Source organism: Rhinatrema bivittatum, chromosome 2, assembly GCF_901001135.1.
Source record: "Rhinatrema bivittatum chromosome 2, aRhiBiv1.1, whole genome shotgun sequence".
In the NCBI taxonomy this organism is placed as follows: Eukaryota; Metazoa; Chordata; class Amphibia; order Gymnophiona; family Rhinatrematidae; genus Rhinatrema; species Rhinatrema bivittatum.
The window spans coordinates 250,572,352-250,598,526 of record NC_042616.1 but is presented as its reverse complement, the minus strand read 5'-3'; the positions used below and the strand labels follow the sequence as shown (position 1 = coordinate 250,598,526).

General features: G+C 44.6%; 1 protein-coding gene across 1 annotated transcript in view; it reads left to right on the top strand.

Moving 5' to 3' along the window:
- The first annotated feature begins 378 nt into the window (after nt 1–378).
- The window catches only part of GPD1L (glycerol-3-phosphate dehydrogenase 1 like), a 61,681-nt gene continuing 35,884 nt past the window's right edge, over nt 379–26,175 (top strand). The window contains exons 1-3 of the mRNA XM_029589415.1: nt 379–568; nt 8,647–8,824; nt 22,440–22,580. Coding sequence (XP_029445275.1) covers nt 519–568; nt 8,647–8,824; nt 22,440–22,580 — 369 coding nt within the window. The 5' untranslated portion in view covers nt 379–518. The remainder of the gene's footprint in view (nt 569–8,646; nt 8,825–22,439; nt 22,581–26,175) is intronic.

The following is a 26,175-nucleotide window of genomic DNA, read 5'->3' as shown; positions in this document are numbered from 1 at the left end:
TCTAGCCAGGGCGCCTCACGATAGAAAGGGACCATGCATGGAATTATCAGGCGGTACAGAGTTAAAAGAGTAATGATAGCAAGCATGAGACACAGGCTGGAGAAACTGTCACTGAATAACTAAGATAATAGTCTCAAAATCATCTATAGTGTAGTGTGTAAAGCGCTCCATGTTTCCAGTGCACATTATATATTTGGGTATAGTGTGCACAGACACAATGGATGCGCAGCGGCCGGACCAGTACAAATAGCGCCAGCTCCAAGCACGGGACTATTCGCTTCGCTGCAAAAGGGCGCGCGAGATTTCGAGAGGAGGCGAATGCCCGAGGGACTACAATACCCATAATGCATCTGGGCGCGGTTCGATGCTCGTATGCGACGTCACAGAGGCGCGCGGGATCCTGTTCTATCAGCGTGGCCGCGAGCTATAGCAGCCATTACAAAGCAGCTGGGCGCCTTTCTGTGACCCGACTGACTGCGTAAGTAACGAGGGCATAAGGTTTGATTCTTCGCTTTGCAATGGCAGCGGCGTCGCCTCTAAAAGTGTGCATCGTTGGATCGGGGAACTGGTGAGTGCTGAGCAGTGTTCTGCAAAAAATACCAGCAATACACTTTCGATTATAGTTTGTAAACAGTGGTTTGGAGGTTCTGCTGTGATTTTATTACTATCAGTGCTAGGGATGGAGTAGAAGAATAAATGACTTTTATATAGTTTCATTCATTAATGCTAAATCGGCGACAAAGTTTTGGATAATGTGTTCTTTATTTTTATAGAGCAGGTTGGGATGAGATCTACAAAATCGTGGGCCAATGTTTGCAAAAAGATCTAAACCCAAACTAACCTTCATGGGAAAGGACGAATTGGACTGTAGAGATGTTTCTTTTCGCTTTGATTATAGTTCTGTTGAGATTACTAAAATAGCATATGTGGTCAGCCGAATGCTCATTGAGATCATGCTCGGTATTATTTTGATAAGTCAAGTATCTAATACAGTTATGGCTAGATGAAGTTTAGTTTGTAAGTTCAGATGTGCATGTTTAAGCACTCTCTCTCTGATATCAGGGCTTCTCATAGTGCTGCTGGACCACAACTGTCACGTGGTTGTTCTCCCCTGTTCTTCTAGCTTCCTGGATTAGAAACCATGCTATTGTTTGGTTCAAGCTGGAGCGTGAGCTTTAATGTTTGTAGCCTCTGCATTTTCAAAATAAAAATACGGCGGTAGAAACATTTCTAGAGGAAATAAGTAGAATGTTATGTCTTCAGATTTTCTCTCTTAAACTAATTTCTGTTTGGAAGGACACGGGATAAGAGTATGGGTGGTTAACTCCCCCATGTGGGAGATAGGAGTGGTGAGTTCCTCTGATTTTATAAACTCGACCTACCTGGACATTTGTTACCCTTTCTGGGGCAGCATGCCCTGTTTGTTTTTTGCCTTTTGTGTGTTGGGTTATTTTTAAGTGTTCAGGCCTCCATGGAGACTTTTTGTTTTCTTTTAGATATGGCAGTTTCTTTTACCCTCCTCCTCCTCTTTTTTTTTTTTTTTTTTAAAGTTTTTTTGGTTCCACATCAATTGTTTTTTGATTTATATTCTGCTTTTCAGCATTTCAAAATGGGTTAGGTATGGGTACTGTAGGTGTTTGCATGTCCCCAGAGGGCTCACAATCTAAAGGGCCGTTACAGTAAAAAATGCGGGAGAGTGGCTGCTCCATGTTGAGCGCCCAGGCACCTCTCCTGGACACGTGATTCTGTATTTAAATGAGGTGGTGCGCTAATAAGCAGGCGCTAGGGACAATAGCGCGTCCGTAGCGCCTCCTTATTAGCGGTAGAAGTGGCTGTCAGTGGGTCCAACAACCGATGCTCTATTTTACCAGCGATGGTTCTCGAATCAGTTGACAGCCACGGGTTAGCACGGCCAATTCAGGGTAAACGGTGCGCTCGGGCAAGCACACCTTACTGTAAGTTTGTTCCTGAGGGAAAGGAGAGTAAATTGACTCGCCCAAGGTCACAAGGAACAGCGGTGGGATTTGAGCCCTGGTTCATAGCCCACTGCTATTCTTCCAGTTGCACGAACCGTAAAGGAGAAGCTTTAATTTCTTTAGAAGGAACTTGGGATCATCTGCATCCTGAAGGAGGGATAACTTACAGTTGTCTGGAAAGGGAGAAGGAGAAGAGAGGAGTCATCTGGGACACGTACCAGGGTTCCCATCCATCTACAGAAGACATTAGGAGAAGAGGTGTTCAGTATGTATCAGTTAGGTACACGTGAGAAGAAGAGGAGTAGTCAGAAAACTATTGCAGAGCTATGAGATGAGACTGTGTCTAGAAAACATCTGTATTAAATTGCCCTTTTTTTTTTTTTTTTTTTTTTAATACAACTCCCCACAGCTTTGAAGACTTCCTGAGCTGCTTTTAGATGGCCAGTCCTGCTTTTCTTTGTGGCTTGAGGGATACTTAACCTCTTTTAAAAAGTGCTCCTCTTTCATGACCTTGAAGTCATTTTTTTCCTCCCCCCCCCCCCCCCCCCACACACTTTACATGTCTTTTCTTTTTTGTGACACTTCATCACAAATGCACCTTTTTAATAACTTTCATATGTTTACTGATCACAACATTTCTACATGGACACACAAATCCTACCCTGATTAAATACTTGAGTTTTTCTGTTACATGAGCAATCTATCATTCACTATTATTTCCATAAGATTCTACAATATCTAAAGCAAATTATGATTAGGGCTTACGTGTTAATGTTCTAACAGCTACATATCTATAACCCCTCCCATTACAAAAACAAATAAATGAAGTAGGTGGTGTTCAGTGGATAAATGCACGGTGCTTTCGGCCCCCTCCTCCTTGCCTGCTTTGGATCCCCCACCTTACAAAGTCATGTGCAGTGCATGGACCTCCGTTCTCCCCTCGCTCTGCTGTTCCCAGCGGCAGCCAGCATTGGATCTGGTGATAAGACAGAATGAGCAAAGATGGGGAGACTGAGGGGGGGAGGGGTACAGGTGCCTCTGGGAGAAGGAATGAGACTGAACTGGTTTTATGGCAGTGCAGTTGTTATGGAAATGCATGTGCGTGATTTAACCTGAAATGTACCCAGTAATAGTGCCCTGTGCCACACCAATATCTTTTTTTTTTTTTTTTTTTTCCCCTGCCCTCTAGCCTGGTGAACTCTCTGCTATAGCAGTGATGCTTTGCCCCCTTGCTCTGGTTCCAGCATATTTTTAGGGCCTCCTCTCGTTAATGCCTTTCCCTTTTTAGGCCTCACCTCGGCACTGCAGCGCTCTGGGCTTCCTCTCCATGTGACTGCTCGGCCCCTACCTGCGAGTACTGGCGTGGCTTGGGAACATAACCGTTGCTTATATTGTGTGTCTAGGAGTAAAACTGTTAGGACTACGGGGTCCAGTTAAGGTCACAGACCATCTTTGCTATATGTAGGACCTCTTTGTGTGCTGTAGATAGCATTCATAAGCCTTCCTGAATCCTCCAACCGCACCTGCTGAGCTGTTCATGCCAGCTTTGTTTTTTTTTTTCTTGACATGGGTCACTATTTCTCTGTCAGAACTTGGAATATAATCTTGTCTCGCTCAGGATTCACGCAGCTCCTGGGGTTTGTTTTTTTTCTTAAAATGTCAGTGCTTTGCAGGGGTAGGGGATGTTTTGCGTAGATCAGAAGTTTAATGCATTTAAGCGACACAGGCGTTTCACCACATTAGCTCAAAATCAAGAGCTTTTTTGGATCCTGAAGCAGATCTTCTTCTCTGTCGCATGTCGTCCTCCCTGCGCTGGTGGCGCCCGAGCACTGCCCCTCTGTATTGTGCCTTGAATGAATTTCTTACAGCAGAGCAGAGTGTGAAGGAAACTGTGATCCAGCTCAGATCATCTAAAAAAAAAAGTCCTCCACACTCCTGGAATGGAAAGTATAGACACACATTGCAGTTTGGCATCTGAAACGGTTAAATCTTTGGGACACCCGGTGATACCTACTAAGTTTCACATCTAGGAAAATTCACCCACTGCACGTCTACAGCCGGTCCATTTCTTTGCTTTTACTATTTTTGGCCTGGCAGTTTCCTCATGCTTAACTGAAACCGGCCTCCTGTGTAGGACTATGGCTTCATGAGCCTTCATTTGTAATTACATGGGGATGGGGGGAGGGGTTTTTAAATGTTTTTTTTATTATATCTCACCTCCAACTTAGCCCAGCTGTTGGAGTATTGGCCCTTGGCCAGGAGGCATACATTGGGGCGGATCTTAGCCTGGCTACTGTTGGCGCAGTTGAGCAATGGCTAAGATTTTCTCCCTGCATCTGACTGTGGACCACTTGGCTGGCCCTGGGTAGGTCAATTTCTTAATGCTATTTGTCTAGCCGCAGTACATTTTGGATGGGGTCAACTAATCATGACCACTTTGACTCATATTGGGGTCCTACGCTGATAATCTGTAATGCAGGTAAAACTAAGCCGTGCCTTGGCCTGCCTATTGAGTTGCATTGAAGATATTCACGGCACAGATGGTTCCAAATCTGTAGATTCCCTCAAAGCATGCCGCAGTCCCCCAAAAAGAGAACTCCACTTGCTTTATACGGAATTGCCCTCGGGTACTTGTACCGGCATGTGATGGGTTGCTACAAGGGCAGCTGTATTTCTGAGTGGGGAGAAAGTATCTGCCCCGGTTTGTCTCTGGTGACAGTTGCTCTCCGTGATGTCTGACGATGTTCTGTCTCATCGTAAGCTCTGGCTCATGCACCTCTCAGAGAGGGGAGGACAAGAATCCGGAGGTAGCAAAATGAGGATTCGGGTGGTGGGGGTGCGAAAGCTTGTTCCAGTGAGGAGATTACAAGAGGGAACAGGGGAATTCTTCAGAGATGCAGAGTAATTTCCATATCTGCTCTTCAGTGGGGGACAGCAAAGCTCTGAAGAATTCAGAAGGAACAGGGAGAGAATGCAAAATCTGAAGAGAGAGAGGGAGTCGGCACCCTTGTGTAGATAATAAACCATGTATAGAGCTGATTTCAGCTCCAAGAGAGGCATCTCCGTGGCTAGGATACCTGAAAGCATGCAAAAAGAGGCACAAGGGCACTTAAAGTTAATAGGAGACAGTTTTTATACTTTTAAGTGCTCCTGGTGTTCTCTGAAAGCCTGAGTGAGGTGCCCCCTGGAAGAGATAGTGTGTACCTTCATCCATTAACGTCTGGCTGTGGGCCCAGCCCTCTCTGCTCTGTGGAGGCAGCCTCTTCCCTGGTTAATCTGCTCCACACACTGCACTGCACTGGCTTATCTCGTCCACCTGCCATATAACCCAGCCTGAGAGAGAAAAATGGCTCTTGCTGGGTTTTGTTTACAATTACATCTTAAAGTTTTGTGCACTTCCACCTCACTGTTTCTCTGATTTTTGTTCATTTTCATGATCCTTAAACCTTTTTAAAACTGACATTTTTTACCTTCCTAAAAACTGTCATGCTTTTTATTTATTTTTTGGGGGGAGGTTGCTGAGTTGGTGCTTTATATATGGAAAATGATGTATGAACTAAAAATTTCAAAGACATAGAAAAAACTTTTACAAGCAAATGACAATATCATAAAGATCGCTCTCAGAGTTTCAATCTGCAGCCTCTCGCCACTCAATGGGCCGCAAGCTGTATTCAGCCTTCAGAGCAATGTGATGTATTCAATCATTTATTGTCATTTTGCTAAATCTGTTTCCTTAAATTTTTATTCCCAAAACATATTTTAATAAACGTATTACTTAAACTACCAAAAAGGTTTTTCCAAAAATTCTCATGAAAAATAACCAAGTTCCCACATTTAAACTACCCAAAATTCTTTAAAATTCCCACAGAAAATGTTGAAGAAAGAATACTTAGCCCAATCGATGAAGCATTTAAGCCAAGCCAATAAAGGCTTTTGGAACATAATTCATAACTTTCCCGACATGATTCATGTTTCAACTGATATCTCAGTCTTTCTCAGGGGATTCATTATGTAATTTTCTTAAAGGCCAATATTCTTCAACCCTAATTTAAAAAAAACAAGATAAAATCAAAACTGCAAACTCACAAGAAAGGAGATACATATGTTTAAACTTTTATCAACTCCTGAAAATTGCACAGTAGAGAGACTTTTCTCTTTCTTTGTGTTCGTTAAGTCTCTCTGTGCAATTTTCAGGAGTTGATAAAAGTTTAAACATGTGTATCTCCTTTCTTGTGAGTTTGCAGTTTTGATTTTATCTTGTTTTTTTTAAATTAGGGTTGAAGAATATTGGCCTTTAAGAAAATTACATAATGAATCCCCTGAGAAAGACTGAGATATCAGTTGAAACAGCCTCCCAACCTTCAGGAAGAGACTTAAGACCTGGCTGTTTAAAAAAGCTTTCCCGGACACCGATTAATTCTATTCAGCCAGATTCTACCACTTCCACATGTAAAAATGTTATTACTAATGTAAATACCTATACCTAATGTTATTCTCTCCCTTTTCTTCTCTCCTCCCAGTTCTTTTACCTTGTTATTTGTAACTGCTTCCTTCTACACAAATAGGTTATTGAATTGTTCACTGTACACCCCTGTTATATGTAAACCGGCATGATGTGTTTGCAACATGAATGCCGGTATATAAAAATTTTAAATAAATAAATAAATAAATAAATGAATCATGTCGGGAAAGTTATGAATTATGTTCCAAAAGCCTGGGCCCACCGCCTCCTACCTCTTTAATGCCCTGCACACACCCCCTCCCCCAAAACATACACTTGCGTGGGCATAATTTCCTTAACTCTGAACTAACTGGGCTAGGCAGCAGCAAAGCAGCGTTTATCAAAAGGAAAAGTATTTTAGCCACCTGCTGTCCTTCAGACAGGATACTAAGGCTATTGGGCCAGCCTAGTTGCAGTTCTGCCCTTACTAGTTGCCTATGTGAATTTGCAGGGTGGTGTTCAGAGATCAGTGAAAGGCCAGGAAACAGGTAGATTATTCTGCTGGGCAGAGCAGAATCTACTGTGGTTTTTAGCCCTTCATATTGTAAGAATAGCCCATGTTTAAACTGACTGCTTCAACAGAAATAAAGCTGGTCCTCGGTGTGTGAGACCAGACTGGAAGCTTTCCTGAACAGATCAGATCGTGGAGATCCCCACCCAACAATTAAATCTGATAGTAAATAGAAAGTTTCTATGGCTGCCAAAGGGAAAAAAAAATCAGTGTGGCCTGGCTAGCTAGGACCCAGCTTTTTTTTTTTTTTTGTCTTATCAGCTTAAACCTTTTTTTTTTTTTCCTCGGAGAAATATTCTTCAGCAGTGACTCTGCTGGAGTCTCATTATTCTTGAGGCTTCTTTCATATCTTGCTGTTGCCCTGGCGGGTGGACATCCTATGCATGCTGACCTTCCGGCGAAAGGATTTTTGACCAGAGTTGGGCTCTTAATTCCGGGGGTCACAGATGCAGTTATTTCATGGTGCAGACATCAGATTCAGCACGTTCAGTGTTTTAAGTGTATTTGCCCTTCCTTTGGGGTTCCGATTGGATCTGAGGATTCTTGTCTCCACCTTTTTGAGGTGCTTAGTCACATGTTCTCGAAGGATAGTCCTTAGAGGTGGTGTCCAGAGTTTGGGACCTTTTAATTGGCAGTCGTTCCTCCTAGTCTTTCCACAGCCTTAGTCACTTTTTTTAACCACGGCCGTCCTTTTTATCCAAGGCTGATTTTGACTTTATTTAAACTGGCAGTATCTCTTCCAGTTGTCCCATAAAGAGGAATATGTTGGTGAGGGTAGTCTTCCCTTTTTAAAAGTTTCTTTGAACCTTTCTCAGATATTTTAAAAGATGGCTAATCCATTTTGGCTAAGCAGTAGTCCTCATGGGGGAGAGGCAGCTTCAGAATCCTCATTTGTCCATGTAAATCAAAACTGTGATTTTCCCCCCCCTTAGCCTTCATTGAATTGTCAACGGGTTCAAAGGTGCTTTGTGTTAAGCCCGTGTTTGGCCGCATGTTTTCGACGTGCTATTTTTACCCCTTATACAGTAAGGGGATAGGAATAACTGGGCAGGTTGGATGGGTTGCATGGTCTCTTTCTGCGATCATCTGCTATGACATTTTATGCAGAGATGATCCTGAGGGGGTAAGGCCCCCTTGTGTCACCTGCCGCAAATAAGTGGCAGAGTTTTTTTTTTTTGTTTGTTTGTTTTTTTGGCCTCTAAAAAAAGCTATTTATCAACATGTAGTTTCAAGTATACATAGTTCATAGGGATAATGTAATCCTGTGTATTAGTTTAAATAGGAAGTGTTTCTTTTATTTTCTAATTACCATAGTGCAGCGTTTCCCAACCCTCTCCTGGCGGCACACCTAAGCAGTCAGGTTTTCAGGATATCCACAATGAGTATGCATATGAGAGTTTTGCATAACAATCAGAGACCTAGGGTATGCAAAATCATCTGTTTCCTCCATATTCATTGTGGAAATCCTGAAAACCCGACTGGCTTGGAGGTGTGCCTGCAGGGGAGGGCTCGGAAACAGGGCCATAGTTGGATCCTTAGTTTCCTCTTCCAAATCTCACCTGTTGCAACCAGTGTCTCGCGTCTGGCCAGAGCGATCGCGGTTGGGAGTTTGGGCTGATGGGGAATTTATCCCTTCTTCCTTTTGCTGTTTGCTGCAGGGGCTCTGCTATTGCCAAGATAATAGGCAATAATGTGAGGACGCTGCAGAGGTTTGCCTCCACTGTGAAGATGTGGGTGTTTGAAGAAAATATCAGTGGAAGGAAACTGACAGAAATCATCAATACCAACCATGAAAACGTGAAATACCTCCCGGGTCATAAGCTGCCAGAAAATGTGGTAAGGTTTAACAGCATCTTATGTTTGTGATTCAGGTCTCTGAATGCACACACAGGAGCATGCATGCAATTCTTAAAATACGGGCTTCTGAATTGAATAAGGTACAGTTGCAAGTGTGTGTGTTGTGCGTTTTTTTGGTGGTTCTGATGGTCTGGAATGACCTGCCTCCAGAAGGGATTTACCATTTGATTCTAGCACTGTGTACTGTGAGCCCTGCTGAGCACTCGCATCCTGCGCTCCATTTTTGTGGCGGAAACAAGGTGGGGGGCTCTCCTGGTGATCTTTCTGTCGTCGTCGTCCATGAAATCCGATGGCTCAGGTCTGGGGACTACACTTGTCCTGAAATGTGTAGAACCCATCTTGAATGCTTGCATGGAGCGATGGTTGCTATCGCTCTTAAATTTAAAAAAAACAAACAAGCTTTCTGGGAAGACTAGATGGACTATTTTGGTCTTTATCTGCCTTCATTCACCTTGTCTGGGTCGTAGGACACTGGAGGTTACAGCACAGTGCTGCTGGTTATCTTGGGTAAAGTCTGGCACTCCTCCAGAAGGGTCTGGGCCTTGCTTCTGGGCGGGGATCTCGGCGTTTCATTTCTTGGGGAACCAACGATCCTTCTCCCTCCTGCAAAACTAAGGGGCCACCATGGCTGACAGTTCAGCTTGTAAACAAGTTGGTTACTGTAGATCTGATCTGTATGGTTTTGGTTTTGTGGTGTCGGGGGGGGGGGGGGAGAGGAGAGGTGAATTTCAGACAGCGAAGGCTTTTATTCGAAGGAGTTAAATTTTAAAACTTGCGTGCGGGCCCATTGAAACTCGCAGTGGAAGGTGATACAGAGTAGTAAGGATTCAGGTCACTTTCATGGCACGACAGTTTTACAGGTGCTGCCAAAATAATATACGGAATGATTAAAACAAAAGGTCTGGGAGAAGAAAAAGATTACAGACTGAGTCAAGTAGGGGTACAAGTTATGGAAAGGAGATTCCTTTAAAGTTTAAAAAAAAACCCAAAAAAAACCAATTGAAAGTGTTCCTGTTTTGTCCAGGCCTTCAGTTCCAAGAGTCAAGGGCTCAGCTGCTAAACAATCAGCTAAAGGTTGAGTGACACAAGCTGCACTTCTACCGAAAAGGTCAATTTTACCTGGTGCAGCTCAGTTGACCATTTTCCATCCTCCACCGTGGCTCTTGTTTTGGAATACATTTTTAGTTGGTTATTTTTATGAATGTTCTTACTTGTACTCCACACAGACTCTGGAATGATGCGGCATATAAATGTTTTAACAAAGCTGATTACATGATACTTGTGGTTTAAATTCAGTTTGAGCTATGCCAGAGAATGTGTGTGGGGATTTTTTTTTTTTTTAATGTTTTTTTTTTTAATGTTTTACTTGCATTTATAACTTAGGGCTGCTTCTTCACCACTTGTTTGCAGTTGATTAGACTCTTAAATGAAAGCTGAAATGGATCAGACTGCCAGGGCTGGGAACATTCTGGATGCTTACAAGACAGGACCTGGCACCCAGCAGAAGAGAGGTTGGGCCTGAGCCAGGAAGAGAGAATCCTGCCAAAGGACGCGAGAGACTGCAGGGAGGAGAAGAAGTTGGGAATGAGGTGGAGTTAGAGAGAGAGAGAGAGAGAGTACCTGGAAGGAAGGGGAAGGGAAATCAAAATAAAGGGCAGAAGGCAAAAAAAAAAATAATTCACACACGAGCAAAAATAGAGAAAAATAGAAGAGCTGGTTGGAGCATAACAGATCAGCCCTGAGTTAAAGGAGTCACATTGGTTGCCAGTTAGTTGCTGCTTTTGTTCATAAAATGCTTGGTTCAGACGCTTTCCCCCAGGATGAACTCTGTGCTACATAAGTTCAGTCCTCCACGGGTTCTGAGCTCCAATCACCGAGGACTATCCGATGTCCCTTCAGTCTGCTTCGCCAGGGTTGTCGGAGGCTCGCGATGGGGCTTTCTTGCTGGCAGGTCTGATTTTGTGCAGCTTGCTACCTGAAGCTTTACATTTCACCACCTCTACAAAACAAATAACTAAAAAGAAAGCCTTCAACGTGTTTGGTGTTTTTTTTGTTTTTTATTTTTTTTTATTTCAAATGGCATTCACTGATGTGCAGTGAGCTGTCGGGTGATAATGTGGACATTTGTATGGACAAAGTTTGGATATCTTTTCTGTTTGTCCCTTGTTCTGTTTTAATGTATGTTTTTATTCTGGTACACCACTTAGAGCTTTCTTTTAGGCAACTTATAAATATTTTTTAGTAACATCAAAAGAGAAAAAAAAATGGCCCTGGTTTCTAAAAATCTTTGGGTGGTGCCTAATTTTGTAAAGTAATCTTACAGCCCTGCAAACTACTAGCCATTATTCCTTCTCTTTCTGCTAGACCAATCTTTACCAATGGGATATCCCTCTGCCCCACAGCTGCTGGGGGTGGAGGAACACCTACATTCTCTTCACCCCCCCATGACGTGACTCTTGGTTATGGGGGAGGCGTGTCCTGACGCCAGACTCCGGCAGCCATGGACACGAAAAGACCTCCCTCCCAGAAACCCGGGTTTACCTGGTCTGGTAGAGCTGAAAGGACCATGCTTTCTGGAGTATCAGTTCTGCAACCTGCCTCCCAGAAAATATTTTACTTGGTTGAGCTTCCCGGGAACTTGCATCTCCTCCTGTTCTTTAAGGAGACTGGTCCCAGAGGGAGCCCGATGGCTTAAATCCCTAGCTTGGCCTATTTAGAGCAGCCGGTTTTCTTCAGCAGGGTTTGCTCTAGAGCAGAGCTTTCCAAACTTTTCATGTTGGTGACACACTTTTTAGACAAACATAATTTTGTGACACAGTAATTCAGTCTACCAGCAAACCAGAAGTTAAAGGTTATCTCATAATAAATATTTGCAGGCTTCCACTTCCTCCATGCTGATCTCGTACATTGTGAGATCGGCATAGAGAAAGTGCTACTCTTGCACATTCCCAAAGATTACATGTGCCAATCACTAAAAAGTAATATTTTTTTTTACCTTTGCTGTCTGATCTTAGTTTTCTAATCGGTTGGTCACAGGCTTTTTTTTCCACCTTTCCTTTCTTGTTTTTTTGCCAATTCCTTTTACAGGGTCTCTTTTTCTATTTCTTTTCTCTCCATCTGTCTTCCCTCAAATACACAATCAGGTTCTCATTCTCACACACTATCTCACACATTCTCACACACACAGGCTCTCACTCACATGCAATCTCACACATCCACAGCTCTCACTCTCACATGCCTCTCTCTCATACATACATACATACTGTCTCTCTCGTGCACATGCTGTCTCACTCTCACACACACAGGCTCTCTCACTCCTACATGCTCTCTTGCTCAAGCACAGGCTCTCACTGGCACATGCTGTCCCTCTGCACGGGTTGCCGAAGGATGGGCTCTTCAGAGGCCCTGATCTTCCCTGGCCGTGACATGGGATCTGCAGCGGCCCTGCTATCGGGTTTCCTCCTCTTCTCGGGCTGCCGCGACGTGGGATCCGCAGCGGCCCTGCTTATCGGGTTTCCTCCTCTTCTCGGGCCGTCGCGACGTGGGATCCGCAACGGCCCATTAATGCTGCTCTTCTTCTGTACGCAGCAGATGCTCCTCTTCCTTCCTGCCCACGCGGCTCCGGCAACGTTTTTCTTCCAGGGCTGCACAGGCAGGAAGGAGGAGGAGTGAACGTGACCCTTTTCTTCGGGCCGTGGTGATGTAAGCTCCACCACTGCCCGCCGATCTTCCTGCTATAGTTCCCTGCTTCTGCCGGCCCTGTGGACCAGGCGACACACCTCCACACTACAGGCGACACACTAATGTGTCCCGACACACACTTTGGAAAGCTCTGCTCTAGAGTCATCCTCTTTCTACTTCCTGTTCTCCCCCTCCCCTCCTGTGTGTTTCAACAAAGGAATCAGCCTGTAGGGAAGCAGAGCAATCGGATTAATCTCCCAGAGGTGAAGAGTATTGTGCGGGCTTGGAGAGGGGATGGAGGCATCTTAGGGTGAGTCATTCCATGAGGGGTTCCTATTGATATTTTCTTTGCTATATTTTTCTTAGTGAGCAATACTAGCCAAAAAAAAAAAATAAGAAAGAAAAGCATCAACTTGCAAGGGTATAGATGTCTTGCTAGCGGAGCCAGACGCTTGCTGAGTGTCTCGGGCTTCTTTTTGCCCAGAGTGCCACCATGATCACAGGCCGCCGACAAGGGAGGGCATTGAGGCTTCTCCCCAACCCAGATCACGTGGTGCAGGGGAAGGTACCCAAGAACCTGCTCACAGATGCTGGGGAACTCCTCCCGATCAGAGACTAGGTAACCCGTGGATCTCTGAAGGTGAAGGTGGCTGCTATTTCCTGTTACAGGAGGATGGTGAAGAGTAAACAAGCTTTCATGCACCCATGTTACCTGAGAGGGGTTAAGAGAATCCATTCTCCATTCAGGCCACTTGCCAAAAGAACATAAATTGCCATACTGGGTCAGACCAAGGGTCCATCAAACCCAGCATCCTGTTTCCAACAGAGGCCAATCCAGGCTACAATTACCCAAATACTAAGAAGATCCCATGCTACTGATGTAATTAATAGCAGTGGCTATTCCCTAAGTCAGCTTGATTAATAGCAGTTAATGGACTTCCCCTCCAAGAACTTATCCAAACCTGTTTTGAACCCAGCTACACTAACTGCCCTAACCACATCCTCTGGCAACAAATTCCCGAGCTTTATTGTGCGTTGAGTGAAAAAGAATTTTCTCCGATTAGTTTTAAATGTTCTACTTGCTAACTTCATGGAGTGCCCCCTGGTCCTTCTATTATCCGAAAGAGTAAATAACCGATTTACATCTACCCGTTCTAGACCTCTCATGATTTTAAACACCTCTATCTCTCATCCAGGAAGCTGCACTTCCTGGATGAGAGATATGTATGAAGGTCACCAACCCCTTCAGGAAGACTAATAAGCTATTTGTGTGGCATGGCGGCTGAAGGAAGGGCAAGTGGCCTCCAAGGTCTCGTTAGCCAAATGGATCAAGGAGGCAGTTGCATCGGCTTATCTGCTTAAGAGCTCGCAGGTGCTGGCTCTACTTCAGCATATTTCGTCAGGGCACAGGCAGCATCCTAGGTGGAGGCATCGGCAGTACCTCTGGATGACTTTTCCAGAGCAGCCACTCATCCTTGCACTCACAAGATTCTATAGATTGGATGTAAAAGCCAAACTGCGGTAGATTCAGCCTTTGGCACAGAAGTCCTTAAGATAGCACTGTCTTCTCCCGCCTGAGATAGGTATGGTTTTTGTACCTCCCGTTGGTAAAGACTGGTCTAGTAGGAAGAGAAGGAATGTGAAATTTAGGTCTTACCTGATCATTTCCTCGAGTCCTGCTAGACCAATCCAGAGCCTGCCCAGGAAGACAGTGATTGCCAATCGATCTTGAGTTCTGGCCAAAGTAGGTGATATATATTTTACTTCCTTTCCTCCTTTCTGTTCTGCCTTGTTTTGTCACTCTTCCTTCTCCCTTACATGTCTGGGGGAGGTTATCATTTGAATACAACTTGGTATCTCAAAAAAAAAAAAAAAGTTATGCAGAAATTAAGAACAGTCCTAGCCTTAGGAAGCAGCAGGGTGGCTGTAAATGGGAGTTTCCCTTCCCACCCCACCCCCCTGTTTCTGTTGTTTTGAAGGAAAAAAAAAAGTAAAAGTAAGTATGAGGGCATTTCCGAAGTGAATTTGATTTTAGTTATTAAGCAAATGCAATGCTAATCCTTCAGTCTGTTGCTCAACTCCGCTGCTGTGACAGCAGGGTACCGGTGTCTGTCTCAGGAAACATCTCCCTTTATACCCAGGAGTGAAAAGAATGTAAGTGAGTGTCCTCTGGCAGCTGGAGCATGGCGATATCCCATTGGTAAAGACTGGTCTAGCAGGACTTGAAGAAAGGAAATTGTCAGATAAGACCTAATTTTGCATTCTTTGCTAGGTATAATTGTGAGTGAGGTTTGGTATTCCAAGTATCATGTTCCATGTGCTGGGATCAGTAAAGTTGGAATGGGCCAAACATGGCATATCTCAGCTGCCCAAAGCAGCCATCCAGCTGGTCTTCTCACTGACCTGATGATCTGTCAACAAGCGGGATTGCTTTTATCTCAACCAGAAATGTTGCAGATGCATTCAGAATCTGTGGCCCTGATTTTTATCAAAGACTTTCTCTGTTCTCTGCCTCTGTGAAGAATCTTGAATAAATTAGGCCCAATGTGTCCACAAGTGTCTCCAGAGGAAAAAGGCATAGGCTGAGACTAGCCCTAAGTGGAGCCTGTTCCCTCTTTTTTTTTTTTTTTGCTTGTGTAAGAGCATGTACATTTATTAATGCCAGTGCCAGAGGCATTGTATCTTGGGGGATAAATAGTTATGTTAAAATCCTTGATTTTTTTTTTTTTTCAGAAGCTCCTAAAGTGTGTGCCATTTCCAAAAAGACACTACCAGAAGGGCTTGTAGTGGTTAAGATGGTGCAGTTCGAGAAGTTGACACAAACACATCCTCTCGCTAACATCAAAGGATACGATTTGATTTAAAAGATAGCTGGCTAGCTTGTTGGCTGAGTGGCAAGTGCTGTGCACAGCTATGTGGCAGACCTGGTTTCGATTCCCAGGCCAGGACAGTTTCCTGAGGCTAGGGTTCTTGCAGAGTCTGCATTCATGGCTCCTAGTGGAGAGGCTGTGGGGGAAAGCGTCTCGGGCCATCTGCTCAAGGGTGACATCTAGTGGCCAGGTTGGGGGTTCACATCTTGCTGGATGCTGGAAAGAAGCACAGGGTTTGCGGCTCCTGGCCAAGATGTTGCTGCCATGGCTGGGCTGAGTTGGAAGGAGAGAGAAAATTAGGGAAACCACCCTTCCATGCCCCCCCCCCCCCTCCCATAGCTATGAATGAAGGCTCAGGGCACAGTAGCCCAATAGAGACCAGTTACAGTTCAGCTGGAAACCTAAAGGAGCAAGAGGAAACTGCCAGACCAAAAAAAAAGAAAAATTAAAAGGTAAAATATCGGGCCTGTCCTACTAGATTTAGCTTAATGGTGAGATAAGTGACAGCAAAATGGGTAGCTTTGTGAAAACAAGACAGACAGAAGGCAAATGTGGCAAAAAGACTAAAAAAAAAAAAAAAAGTGGGAGGTTGCTAATTGCGGAAGCAGACCGAATTGTTAAAGCATCTGATTTCCAGAGTAGATAATTAACAGTATTCAGAGAGCTAAGCTGGAGCACGGTCTTGGGCTTTTTTTTTTTTTTTCCAATCCATATGGGAGGAAAATTAATGAAAGTGCTTTGGAGACCAGACTATTGGGTAATTATTTCAAAGCACCATTAGAATATATTTTCTCGTTATTTCTTTGTTGTAAGTAAAGCCCTTACCTTTCATTCTCTACAGATTTTTACCTAGAGATCGCCCACGGGATTTTAAAAATATCTCCATTGTACTTTTACTGACCTGCACTAGCTCGAAATCTTAGATGTTCCATAGCCACAAGATTTTTTTGTTTTCTGTAAAGTTAACCTTGAATACACTGTTAAAAATATCTGAAGCTGGCCTGACGGCAGCGATGCTGTGCCTCGCTTTATGGGAGAAGGAAGGTGAATTCCTGAGCCTGACATCTGTTGCTTTGCCGGCTGGGTCTCTGGATGCTGTGGAGGCAGTCGCTCAACAGCGACACCTGCTGGCTGCTTCCATGTGCACGCATGCCAGGTAGTGAAGAGAGAACCACAGTCTCTGCCTTTCGGTCAGAGGATTGTCGCTACAGTGAGTGGGCTGTGTGGGGGAGGGGGGCTATACAGGATGGCTGCAAATCAGAGCACCTGGTGTCAAACTCCCAGTTTGGGCTTTTGCTTCAAATCAAAACCTTCCCTAAGGGGTTGAATGAAAGCATGCGAACGTTCACTCATCACCCAGGGAGAATGGGAGACTCTGGTGTTTCGTAGATATCTGTAACGTTTGTTGCAAGCTCTTGTGTTTCCAGCTTGGTGTCTCCAGGTTCCTAGATCTTCAGCCGTCTCCTCCTCCTTTCTGAATATTTTCGGAGCAGGAAGGGAGTACTGGCGTACCTAGTAGCTGCTGTCAGTTTTGGATTTTCTTTTTTTTTCCCTTTCCTTAGGCTGGCTGATTTCTGCTTCCCTTGGAAATGTTTTTGTTCTACAGTCCTGTTAGGTTTGGTTGGTGCTGTGTACATACCTGCTGATAGCCATATCTGGAAGAACATTGAGTCTCTCTAGCTCTTGTGGCCGGCTGAGGTTGGGTGCTAGATTTAGCCACCATGTAACATAGAAATTTTAGGTTTTCTGCTTGTGCCAAGCATGCACAAGTCCAGTTCTCTAAGGCACAGAGCCACAAACTTGTCTTGGAGACCCCACAATTAGTGGGGTGTCAGGAGCTCCACATTGAATATGCATGAGAACATTTGCATACATTGGGAATCCATTATATGCTAATTGATCTCATGCATATTCATAGTGGATAGCCTTAAACCTGACTTTGGAGTGTCCAGGACAGGTTTGAGAGAGCCTGCTCTAGGGTGGCAAACTGGTCTTATTTTTCAGGATAACCAACATTTATGTTAAATAGTTGGATTTGTAGGGGCCTGATTGATTTGTATATATCTAATGAGCAGTTCATGACTTATTGAGGAGCCAAAACTTACATGGGTCCTTTCCGTCTGTGTGTTTCCTGCCATGAGAACAGGATCAGATCAGTCAAGACAATACTTGGGGGGGCCTGATTTACTAAGTTATAGAGACAGAATAGAAAGCCCTAGTAAATCAGACCCTTGACGCACTCCATCCTCTCCAGTGGATGATTGACAGTGGTTAGTTAGAGAAGAGAAAAAAATCCATAAAAAATTGTTTCAAATCCAGACTTCTGAGGAGAATCTCTGCAAGAACATCAAACGATGACAAACCTGGAGGTCCTAAATGGCCCACTCTGTGAAGATGTAGAAATGTATTCATCAGGAAGACTCAAATGTGATCAGAACTCTGGAGGGGGGAAGATATGCTGTTTTAGATATCAAATAAGTTTCTCTCTTTAGTCGGTGATTCTTGTCCCAGTCCTCGGGACACACCCAGCCAGCCCGGATTTTAGGCTAACCACAGTGAATATGCACGAGATGCAATGGATGCGTACGGTGCATTCAAATCTCGTGCATAGTTGTTTCCTCTTCGTCCTGCCAGATCAGTCTTCAGCATGGCTTTTGTTCCCCTACCAGCAGATGGAGGCAGAGCTCCAGATCTCTTTCCTGATATTCCCTCCTATGTAGGCTGGTTCAGGAGGGAAGCAGCCGGTGGTTCTCTGCCTCCAGTAGATGGTAGGTGGGAACTGGTCCAGCAGAAGAAAAGGAAGTGGTGGGGGCAGCAACCTCCCTGAGATCGGTTTCCCCAGGAGATGCCAGCACCGGGTCAGGGGTTCCTCCTTTGGACGACAGCCCTCCTAGAGCTGCTCCCTCCACCCCGGGCGACCAGGCTGGACGTCTTGAATTCATGGCCCCTCCCAAATAAAAAGGAAAAAAGGTGTAACGGCAGCAGTGTGTGGAGGCCTGAGAAGCCTAAAACCTCAGACCTGGCCCAAAGCTCCTAAGTCTCCTGTCTAAGGCAAGCTATGGTGTGTCTTGTTACCTTGTCAGCATGGAGAGGGGGAGGAGATGAAGGCCTGACACTTCCACTTCCCCCCTCCTAGCCTGGCATTCCTGGTGGTATGTGAGCCAGAGCCTGAAATGCACTCATCTGGCTATTCCCCAGCTGCTTCAGAGGAGCATGCAGTGGGTGCAAACGATTTCTCTGTGGAGTTCATCCTGGTGATACACAAGACCTCTTGTAAATGAAAGGTAAATCAGCTAAGACGATTGTTCAAATCCCCTGAGGCAAGGTCCTATCACCTTGCAGCAAAGGTAAAAAAGCAAGCAGTTCAAGAGTCTGAGCCCTGGTTATTAGACCTCCAGGTGATTTTTTTTTTTTTTTTTTTTTTTTCCCCAGTCCCCTGCCAAGAAAAAGGAAAAGGAACATACTTCATGTATTTTAGTCCCGAAGAAGGCTGGAACATATTGGCTGGTATTAGACCTCGAAAGAGTAAACTAGGCCATATTTCAAGATGGAAACCCTGGGAATGGTCAAAACAGCAGTAAGAAAAGGCGAGTTTCTGTTGTTGCTAGACCTGATGTATACATACCTGCACATACCAACGCGAGAGAATTTCCAAAGGTTCTTGCAATGCATTACCACTTTCAGGCACTGCCTTTTGGATTGGCAATGGCACCAAGAACCTTTACAAAGGCACTAGTGGTGGTAATAGCAGCCCACCTTACAGAAAGAAAGGATCAGAGCCCACCCCTATCTGGACGACTGGTTAATAAGAGCAGATTCTCCCCGTCAGAGAGTCAGTGCCACAGACAGAGTTATATACCACAGGTGGATGAACTGGGGTGAGTAGTGAACAAAGTCAAGTCACCTACACCCATCCCAGACACTAAAATAACCGTGTGGGCTCTTCGACATGAGCAAGGGAACGGTATCCTTACCCGAAGAGAGCGGGGTCAAATTACAGGCACAGGTGGACACTACTGACCAGCATCCAGAGTGAGAAAGTGCTGGGGTCAATGTCAGTGGCCATTGAAAGCCACTACAGGAGCTAGTGAGGTTCCGCAAAACCAGAAATTTGAGAAGAGACTACCATTGCCCATCCAAATAAAGCCTCAGGTGGTGCCAATTGAAGGACAGTCTGGTTAAGGGGGGGGGCCAGCTTAGTTTCCCCACAGTGAATCCTCCCGATGACGGATGCCAGCAATAGCGGTTGGGGAGGCACACTGTGAGGGGCGGTTGGCACAAGGATCCTGGACTGAGGGGGGAAAAAAAGAGAACTCCCTTATAAACAGGCTGGAGACCAGGGTGGTCATGCTGGCTGTAAATCACTTCAGAGCAAAGTTGGTGGGGGAAACCAGTCAAGATCCTCTCTCTGACAATGCCTCAACAGTAGCGAGTATCAACAGGCAGGGATGGACGAAGAGTTCACAAGTGGCGAAAGAAATAGCCCTGATAATGGCATGGTCGGAAGAGCACCTTCAGGATATCTCAGCGACCCACATAGCAGGGGCAGACAGTGCACAAGCAGACTTCCTATGTCCACAGAATATGGACCCAGGGGAATAGGAACTGTCTGAGGAAGCTTTTCAGTAAATAGCCCAATGGAGACAACCCCCCCACCCCCCCAAGTTGGACTTAAAATATCTAAAGGCCACGAAGTGTTTCAGAAAGTCGGGTAAAGCTATTGGACCTGTATAGAGGAAAGCGTAAAGGAAAGGCAGCGTCCAAGACTTCAGTTGCAAGATGGATCAAGGAGGTCATAGCCTCGGCACACATATGAGTGGTAAGAAGGTATCGCAGGATCTAAGCTCAACAGGGGCGCAGGCCTTGTCCTGGGCAGAATTTTGTCAGTGGCCTCTGTTTATGAAACACTACAGATTACATCTCCCATGAGAGAGAAGAAACAAAATTTGCCACGGGAGTTCGGGAAGCAGCTGTGGGACTTTCCTGCCTGGGATAAGTACAGCTCAGGGTCATCCCACAATGAAGACTCGTTTGTCAGGACAAAGAGGAAGATACAATTTAGATCTTACCTGCTAATTTTCTTTCTTCAAGTCCTGACAGACCAATCCAAATCCCCCCCCTCCCCCCCTCAAAATGTAAAAAAACATGTAATATAGATAATATATAAGCATAGAAAATAAGAGGGCACCCAGGGGGTTAAAGAGACTGAAGAAATGGTTACTGTCCCACAGGGAAACGTGCGGGTGACGAGGGCATGCCAATTTTCTTTTTTCTCTATTACTTTTCTCTTGTTTTGGGGTGCTTAGCAGAAAACGCATGCAGGGGAAGAAAAGGGAGCAGAAGAGCTGCTCCACCAAGTGGGATCCTCCACGCAAGAGCATCTGGGGCACTCGCTCTTTCAGTTATCATTTGAGGTAATTGCAAAAAAAAAGAGAGGGAGAGGGGAGGAAGAAAAACAAACTTCCCAGATACACGCAAACAGGAACAGGTGGTGAGATGGGCACCAAAAGGGAGTAAGGAATTAGCTTTTATAAGAATCTGACTCATTCCTTGCTGAAGCAGCCTGAGATCTGGATCTCTGCCTCCATCTGCTGGTAGGGGGACAAAACCCACGGTGAAGCCTGATTTATATCAGGACTTGAGGAAAGAAAATTAGCAAGGTAAGATCTAATTGTACCTTTTGTACCTATCCTGAAAAAAATTCAACTGTCCTGCAGGCTGGGTTGATAAGAACTGGACTAGGAGTAAAAGAAAAAAATGTTTAATTACCAAGTCCCATCCAAACTTAGACAGGTTTCAACAACAACAAAATGTCTGTCTCCAGGGTATGACACTTTGCTGATCTCTGCTGCATTAATCCTACACTCCTAGCCTGCAGGGACTAAGTGCCTCACTTTGAATGTGGCATTGCAGGATTCAGCCTGAACTGCCTTTCACCCTTACTAATGTTGTTGAAGAGGTTCAACCTCCTTAGACGTTGTCTGATGAAGGCGGATGAACACAGTTAAGGGACGTCTGCATTCATTCAATGCAAATAAGAAAATAATGCAGAGCAATTCGTGTGAGTACTTTTCACTTTTGGACTAGAGCCATAAGCTTCTTGGGGGAAAATGACTTTGGTTTGTAGCTTTTCTGTAAATACACCTATCCTGAAAATATGTGGTTGCTCTAAGTTGAATAGGACAGGAAATAATGAGGTAGATCTTCAAAACATACGCATGTGCGTACTTTTGTTTGCGCCACCGGCGCGAACAAAAGTACACCAGATTTTATAAGATACCTGCGTAGCCGCGCGTATCTTATAAAATCCGGGGTTGGCGCGCGCAAGGCTGCGCAAAATCTGCAGCCTGCGCGCGCCGAGCCGTGCAGCCTGCCTCCGTTCCCTCCGAGGCCGCTCCGAAATCGGAGCGGCCTCGGAGGGAACTTTCCTTCCGCGTCCCCCCACCTTCCCTTCCCTTATCTACCCCACCCCCCAGCCCTACCTGCATGCCCCTCCCGCCCCTTTTTACGAAGCCCTGGGACTTACGCGTGTCCCGGGGCTTTGCGCGCGCCGGTGGCCTATGCAAAATAGGTGCGCCGGCGTGCAGGAGTTTTAAAATTTACCCCAATGTGCACAAACAACAAATACATAAGCATGCTTTTTTGGGGATTTTTATTTTTTTTTTAAAGAAACTTCTAATATCTTCAAATACTCGGAGGGATAGCCATGTTAAGTCTGGTGTAGCAAAAATGACACAAGTTGAATGGTACTTTATAGACTAAATCTGAGGCATGAGCTTTCGAGGACTCTGTCCATCTGACAAAATGGATGCTGTCCTCAAAAGCTCATGCCTCTGATTTAGTCTATAAGGTACAATTCATCTTGTGTCTTTTTTTATAATATGTTATCTCTTAAGAAATGTGACAATTATACAGATTTTTTTTTTGTTTTTTTTCAAAACAAATTTAAAAAAACCATACGAGTGCTTGATGATCCAGTTTTCAGTCTCAAGTCATAAGAGATTCTCTGTAAACTAACTTTTTTTTGTATTTGCCTTTTGCAGGTTGCTATTCCAGTTCTCAGCGACGCTGTCCAGGATGCAGACCTGTTGGTCTTTGTCATTCCTCACCAGTTTATTCATAAAATCTGCGAGGAGATCACAGGGAAGGTTCACCCGAAGGCTCTTGGCATTACACTGATCAAGGTAGGAAGGGTGTTGCTTTGTTTCCAGGGGGTCATCGTTAGGGGGTGAGCAGGCAAGTTGACTTCCTGTGGTGTCGCGCCAAAGGGAGGGGCAGGGGGGAGGGTGCCACACTGCCCTTTTGAATCAGTCTGTGAGCCAAAAAAGGGAAGGGAGTGCCAACAGCGACTTTTGCCTTGGGCACCAATTTGAGCTTCCCTGCCGGTTTCCCATCAGTCTGAGCTGAGACAGCACGGTGCTTTTATACCTGCGCTTGTAACCGTGCTGTATTCCAGCCCGAAGGCTCAAAAGAGTGGCATCAGCACTGCCGTCGTACGGGGTCCGTGAGCAGTTTCCCTCTCATGAACTGGAGCGAGGCTCGGGTGTAATTCGGGACGGAAGCGTGGCATGGTGGATCAAGATGTTGGCATAAAGTTGTACAGATCGGAGCAGTAACCGATTTTTTTTTTTTTTTTTGAATATTCCATCTGAGAAGATGGGTCTCGGAACATCCGTTGTTTTCTCTTTTGACTGGGGCAGAACAGATCCTTGAGCAATTTCAAATTCAATCAGTGAACATAAAATTTGTAGGATTAGGACAGAGCTAACTATAGAACAAAGATGCCCAAATCAGTCGGAGCACGGTAGTACAGAAGTGTAGGGTGGTACTGATCCAGGCAACTGGTTGCCTAAGAGTCTGGCTCCTGGGGATGGGGAGGGGATTCTCAGCTGACTGCAGGCTGCCCTAGCTGGTGTTGGCAGAGTGATTTGCCTTTTCTCTACCCCAGTGCATGCAGCCCTCAGAGATCACTCATGGGTGCCGCTAGAGGAGCACTAAACTCAGCAGGTTTTTAACTCTCGATTTCTATAAAGTTGATTTCTTCAAAAATGGGAATTTTAAAACCTTTCTGGCAGAAAGTTTGACTGATTTTTTTTTTTTTTGTCAAATGGAAAATAATCAGGGTTTGAAAAATTCCTCCATTACTTACTTGGCAGGGATGGAAATGCATTTGTCATGGACTCCCAATGCCGCCCTACTTCCCCCCCTCCAAATAATTTACCAGTATTTGGTGGGGATGGAGGGGATAGAAGAGTACATAGCACGTGCATTTCATCCCTGGTTTGTGCATTCCTCCAATTCCACCCATGTGCATCCTCTCACACCTCCCTGCACTTCCAAGGGCATTTCTTTTTTCTCTTTCTCTTTTTTCCTCCTCCACACTTTATCACCCCACCAGCTACAGTCTTCTGTCTTCCAAGGGCAGACTGGGGCAAAACCATGGCATCATCCCCTCTGTAGCCCTGGATAGAGGCTGACGACGCCACTGCTTTAGCTCGGGTGAGCGGGCAAATTGATTTTTTAAGCCCTGAAATTAATTGCATCATTTTGATTTAAAAGACTTACCCTCAAGCCCTGTGTCTCTAGCTTCATTACAATGTGCATGCCCCGTATCACCTTGTCACTCTCCTGACATCACCTACATCTAGAACTGGCCAGAGAAAACATGTCGGCTCAAACTAAAGCTGAGAAGTTAATAGCCCTTGTGCACATTTTATTCCCCACACTGCCTTGTAATGTGCTCCAAACCATTTATGTGGTTCAGCTCCATAGGAAGCCATGGGGAAAGTATAGCATTCTCAATCCAGTAATGTCAAACTGCTGAAATCTCTGTAAGAAGTGAAATTGAGGGCTGGTTGAAGAAAGGGTTTCTCATATGTTGTGTCTATGGGAAAAATTGTTTAGTACATCCAATCCTCAACTCTATCTGCAGACAAAGAAATTAAAAAAAAAAAATAATTTCCGTGGATGTAGCCACAATTATCAAATCAAGATGTTTCTTTCCCAGTTGTTTTGCTATTTGGAATCTCTCTCAAGGATTAATTCAAGGTATAGGAAGGGGGAAGATAAATAGCATGAAGCATAACACTTTTGACATTCAGCAGATTTTTTTTTTTTTAATCAAGCTGGTATTATCAACAAATTTAGTGAAATTGCAAGTGACCACAAAAATGAACATAATTAAATGAGATGTCCTATAAAAGTGCAACTTTGCACACTAAAAATAGAAACCTGCCTTACTGAAATAGAAGAGAGTTGCCCTGCACCTGCATCGCCACCCTTGTACTCTCCAGCTCTGCCATTCTCTGCATGGAAATTGAAGTCTCTGTCTCTCTGAATTGTCAGTCCCCTCTCTGCTACCACACAGTACGCTTGAGCTCAGTCTGCGCACTCTCTACTGCCACACATCTCAATTACGCACTTCACGGTATTTCCCTGTTCTTGGATGATATTTTACTGCTACTATAACTATATAATGTGCTGCATTATAATAATCTGCCTAGTTCAAAAGTCTTATTAAATTTTAATAAATCTTCTAGAATTAGTTTTCCTGAAAAAATTAATTCTCATGAAAAACTAAATTAAAACAGTCTTAGTTCAGTTTTAATAACTGTGAGACATAATCTTAATTCAAAATAAGGGATGATGAAGAACCAAGCCTCAAATACACTGACCTGGAAAAATGTAAAAATGCTGTGGAACACCTCCTCTAGGTAAATGTAACCCAGACACCGGTGTTTCAGCGCGTGAGTGAGCCTCCCGCTTTGGGTGGGGGAGGGAAAGGGGGTGTGTGATTCAGATGGCTTCTGAGGAAAGTTCGACAGCTTGGACATCTCTGTGCTGAGTGATGCCACACAGCCTTCAGCTTCAGTCTTTCTGGGACCAGGAAACAAAAGAAATAAAATGACACACTGTCAGGCCGATACAGTACAGTGCATGTTGATGGCCCTATTTAGTTATTCCCGCGCGATACAGAAAGTAAAATGTGCAGCCAAGCCACACATTTTACTTTCAGAAATTAACGCCTGCCGGGGAAGTGTACAGAAAAGCAGAAAAAACTGCTTTTTTGTACACCCTCCGACTTAATATCATAGCGATTATTAAGTCGGAGGCCCCAAAAGTAAAAATTAAAAAAAAAAAAAAGTTAAAATTAAAAAATCAATTATGCTGGCGTCCGTTTTCTGAACCCGTGGCTGTCAGCGGGTTTGAGAACAAGCGTCGGCTGTCAAACCCGCTGACAGCCGCCGCTCCTGTCAAAATAGGAGGCGCTAGGGATGCACTAGTGTCTCTAGCGTCTCCTTTTAGCATGGGCCCTAATTAGCATAGGACTCCCTCCTGAATCGCGCGCCCGCTCTCCTGCGCGTTTTTCTGTATCTGCCTGTGTGTGGTGTTATCCAAAATACATTCTTGAAGGTGATATGCAAATTATGTCAATCAAGAATTATAATACTCACTGTAACAAATATCAATCACATGAAAACAGACTGGTCCAGATCCTTAAGAGCATAAAGTGCAAGTATAGATAGAGAATAGATCCATTGTTGGTCATGCTGCACTAGTATTTCGTCACGGTCCCCTCTTCTCCTCCTATCAAAGACCTTATCAATAACCACAAAAATCAAATGGGTGTAAACATTGACTATGCATAACACGGTGAGCCCCAAGGTACTTCTGAATAAACATTTTTGTGATTCACTTGTAATTTTATTGGGATGTACCTTTGGGGGGGGGGGTCACTTGTATTCCTTTATTTTGTGAGTTCTTTGATAGCTTTTACAC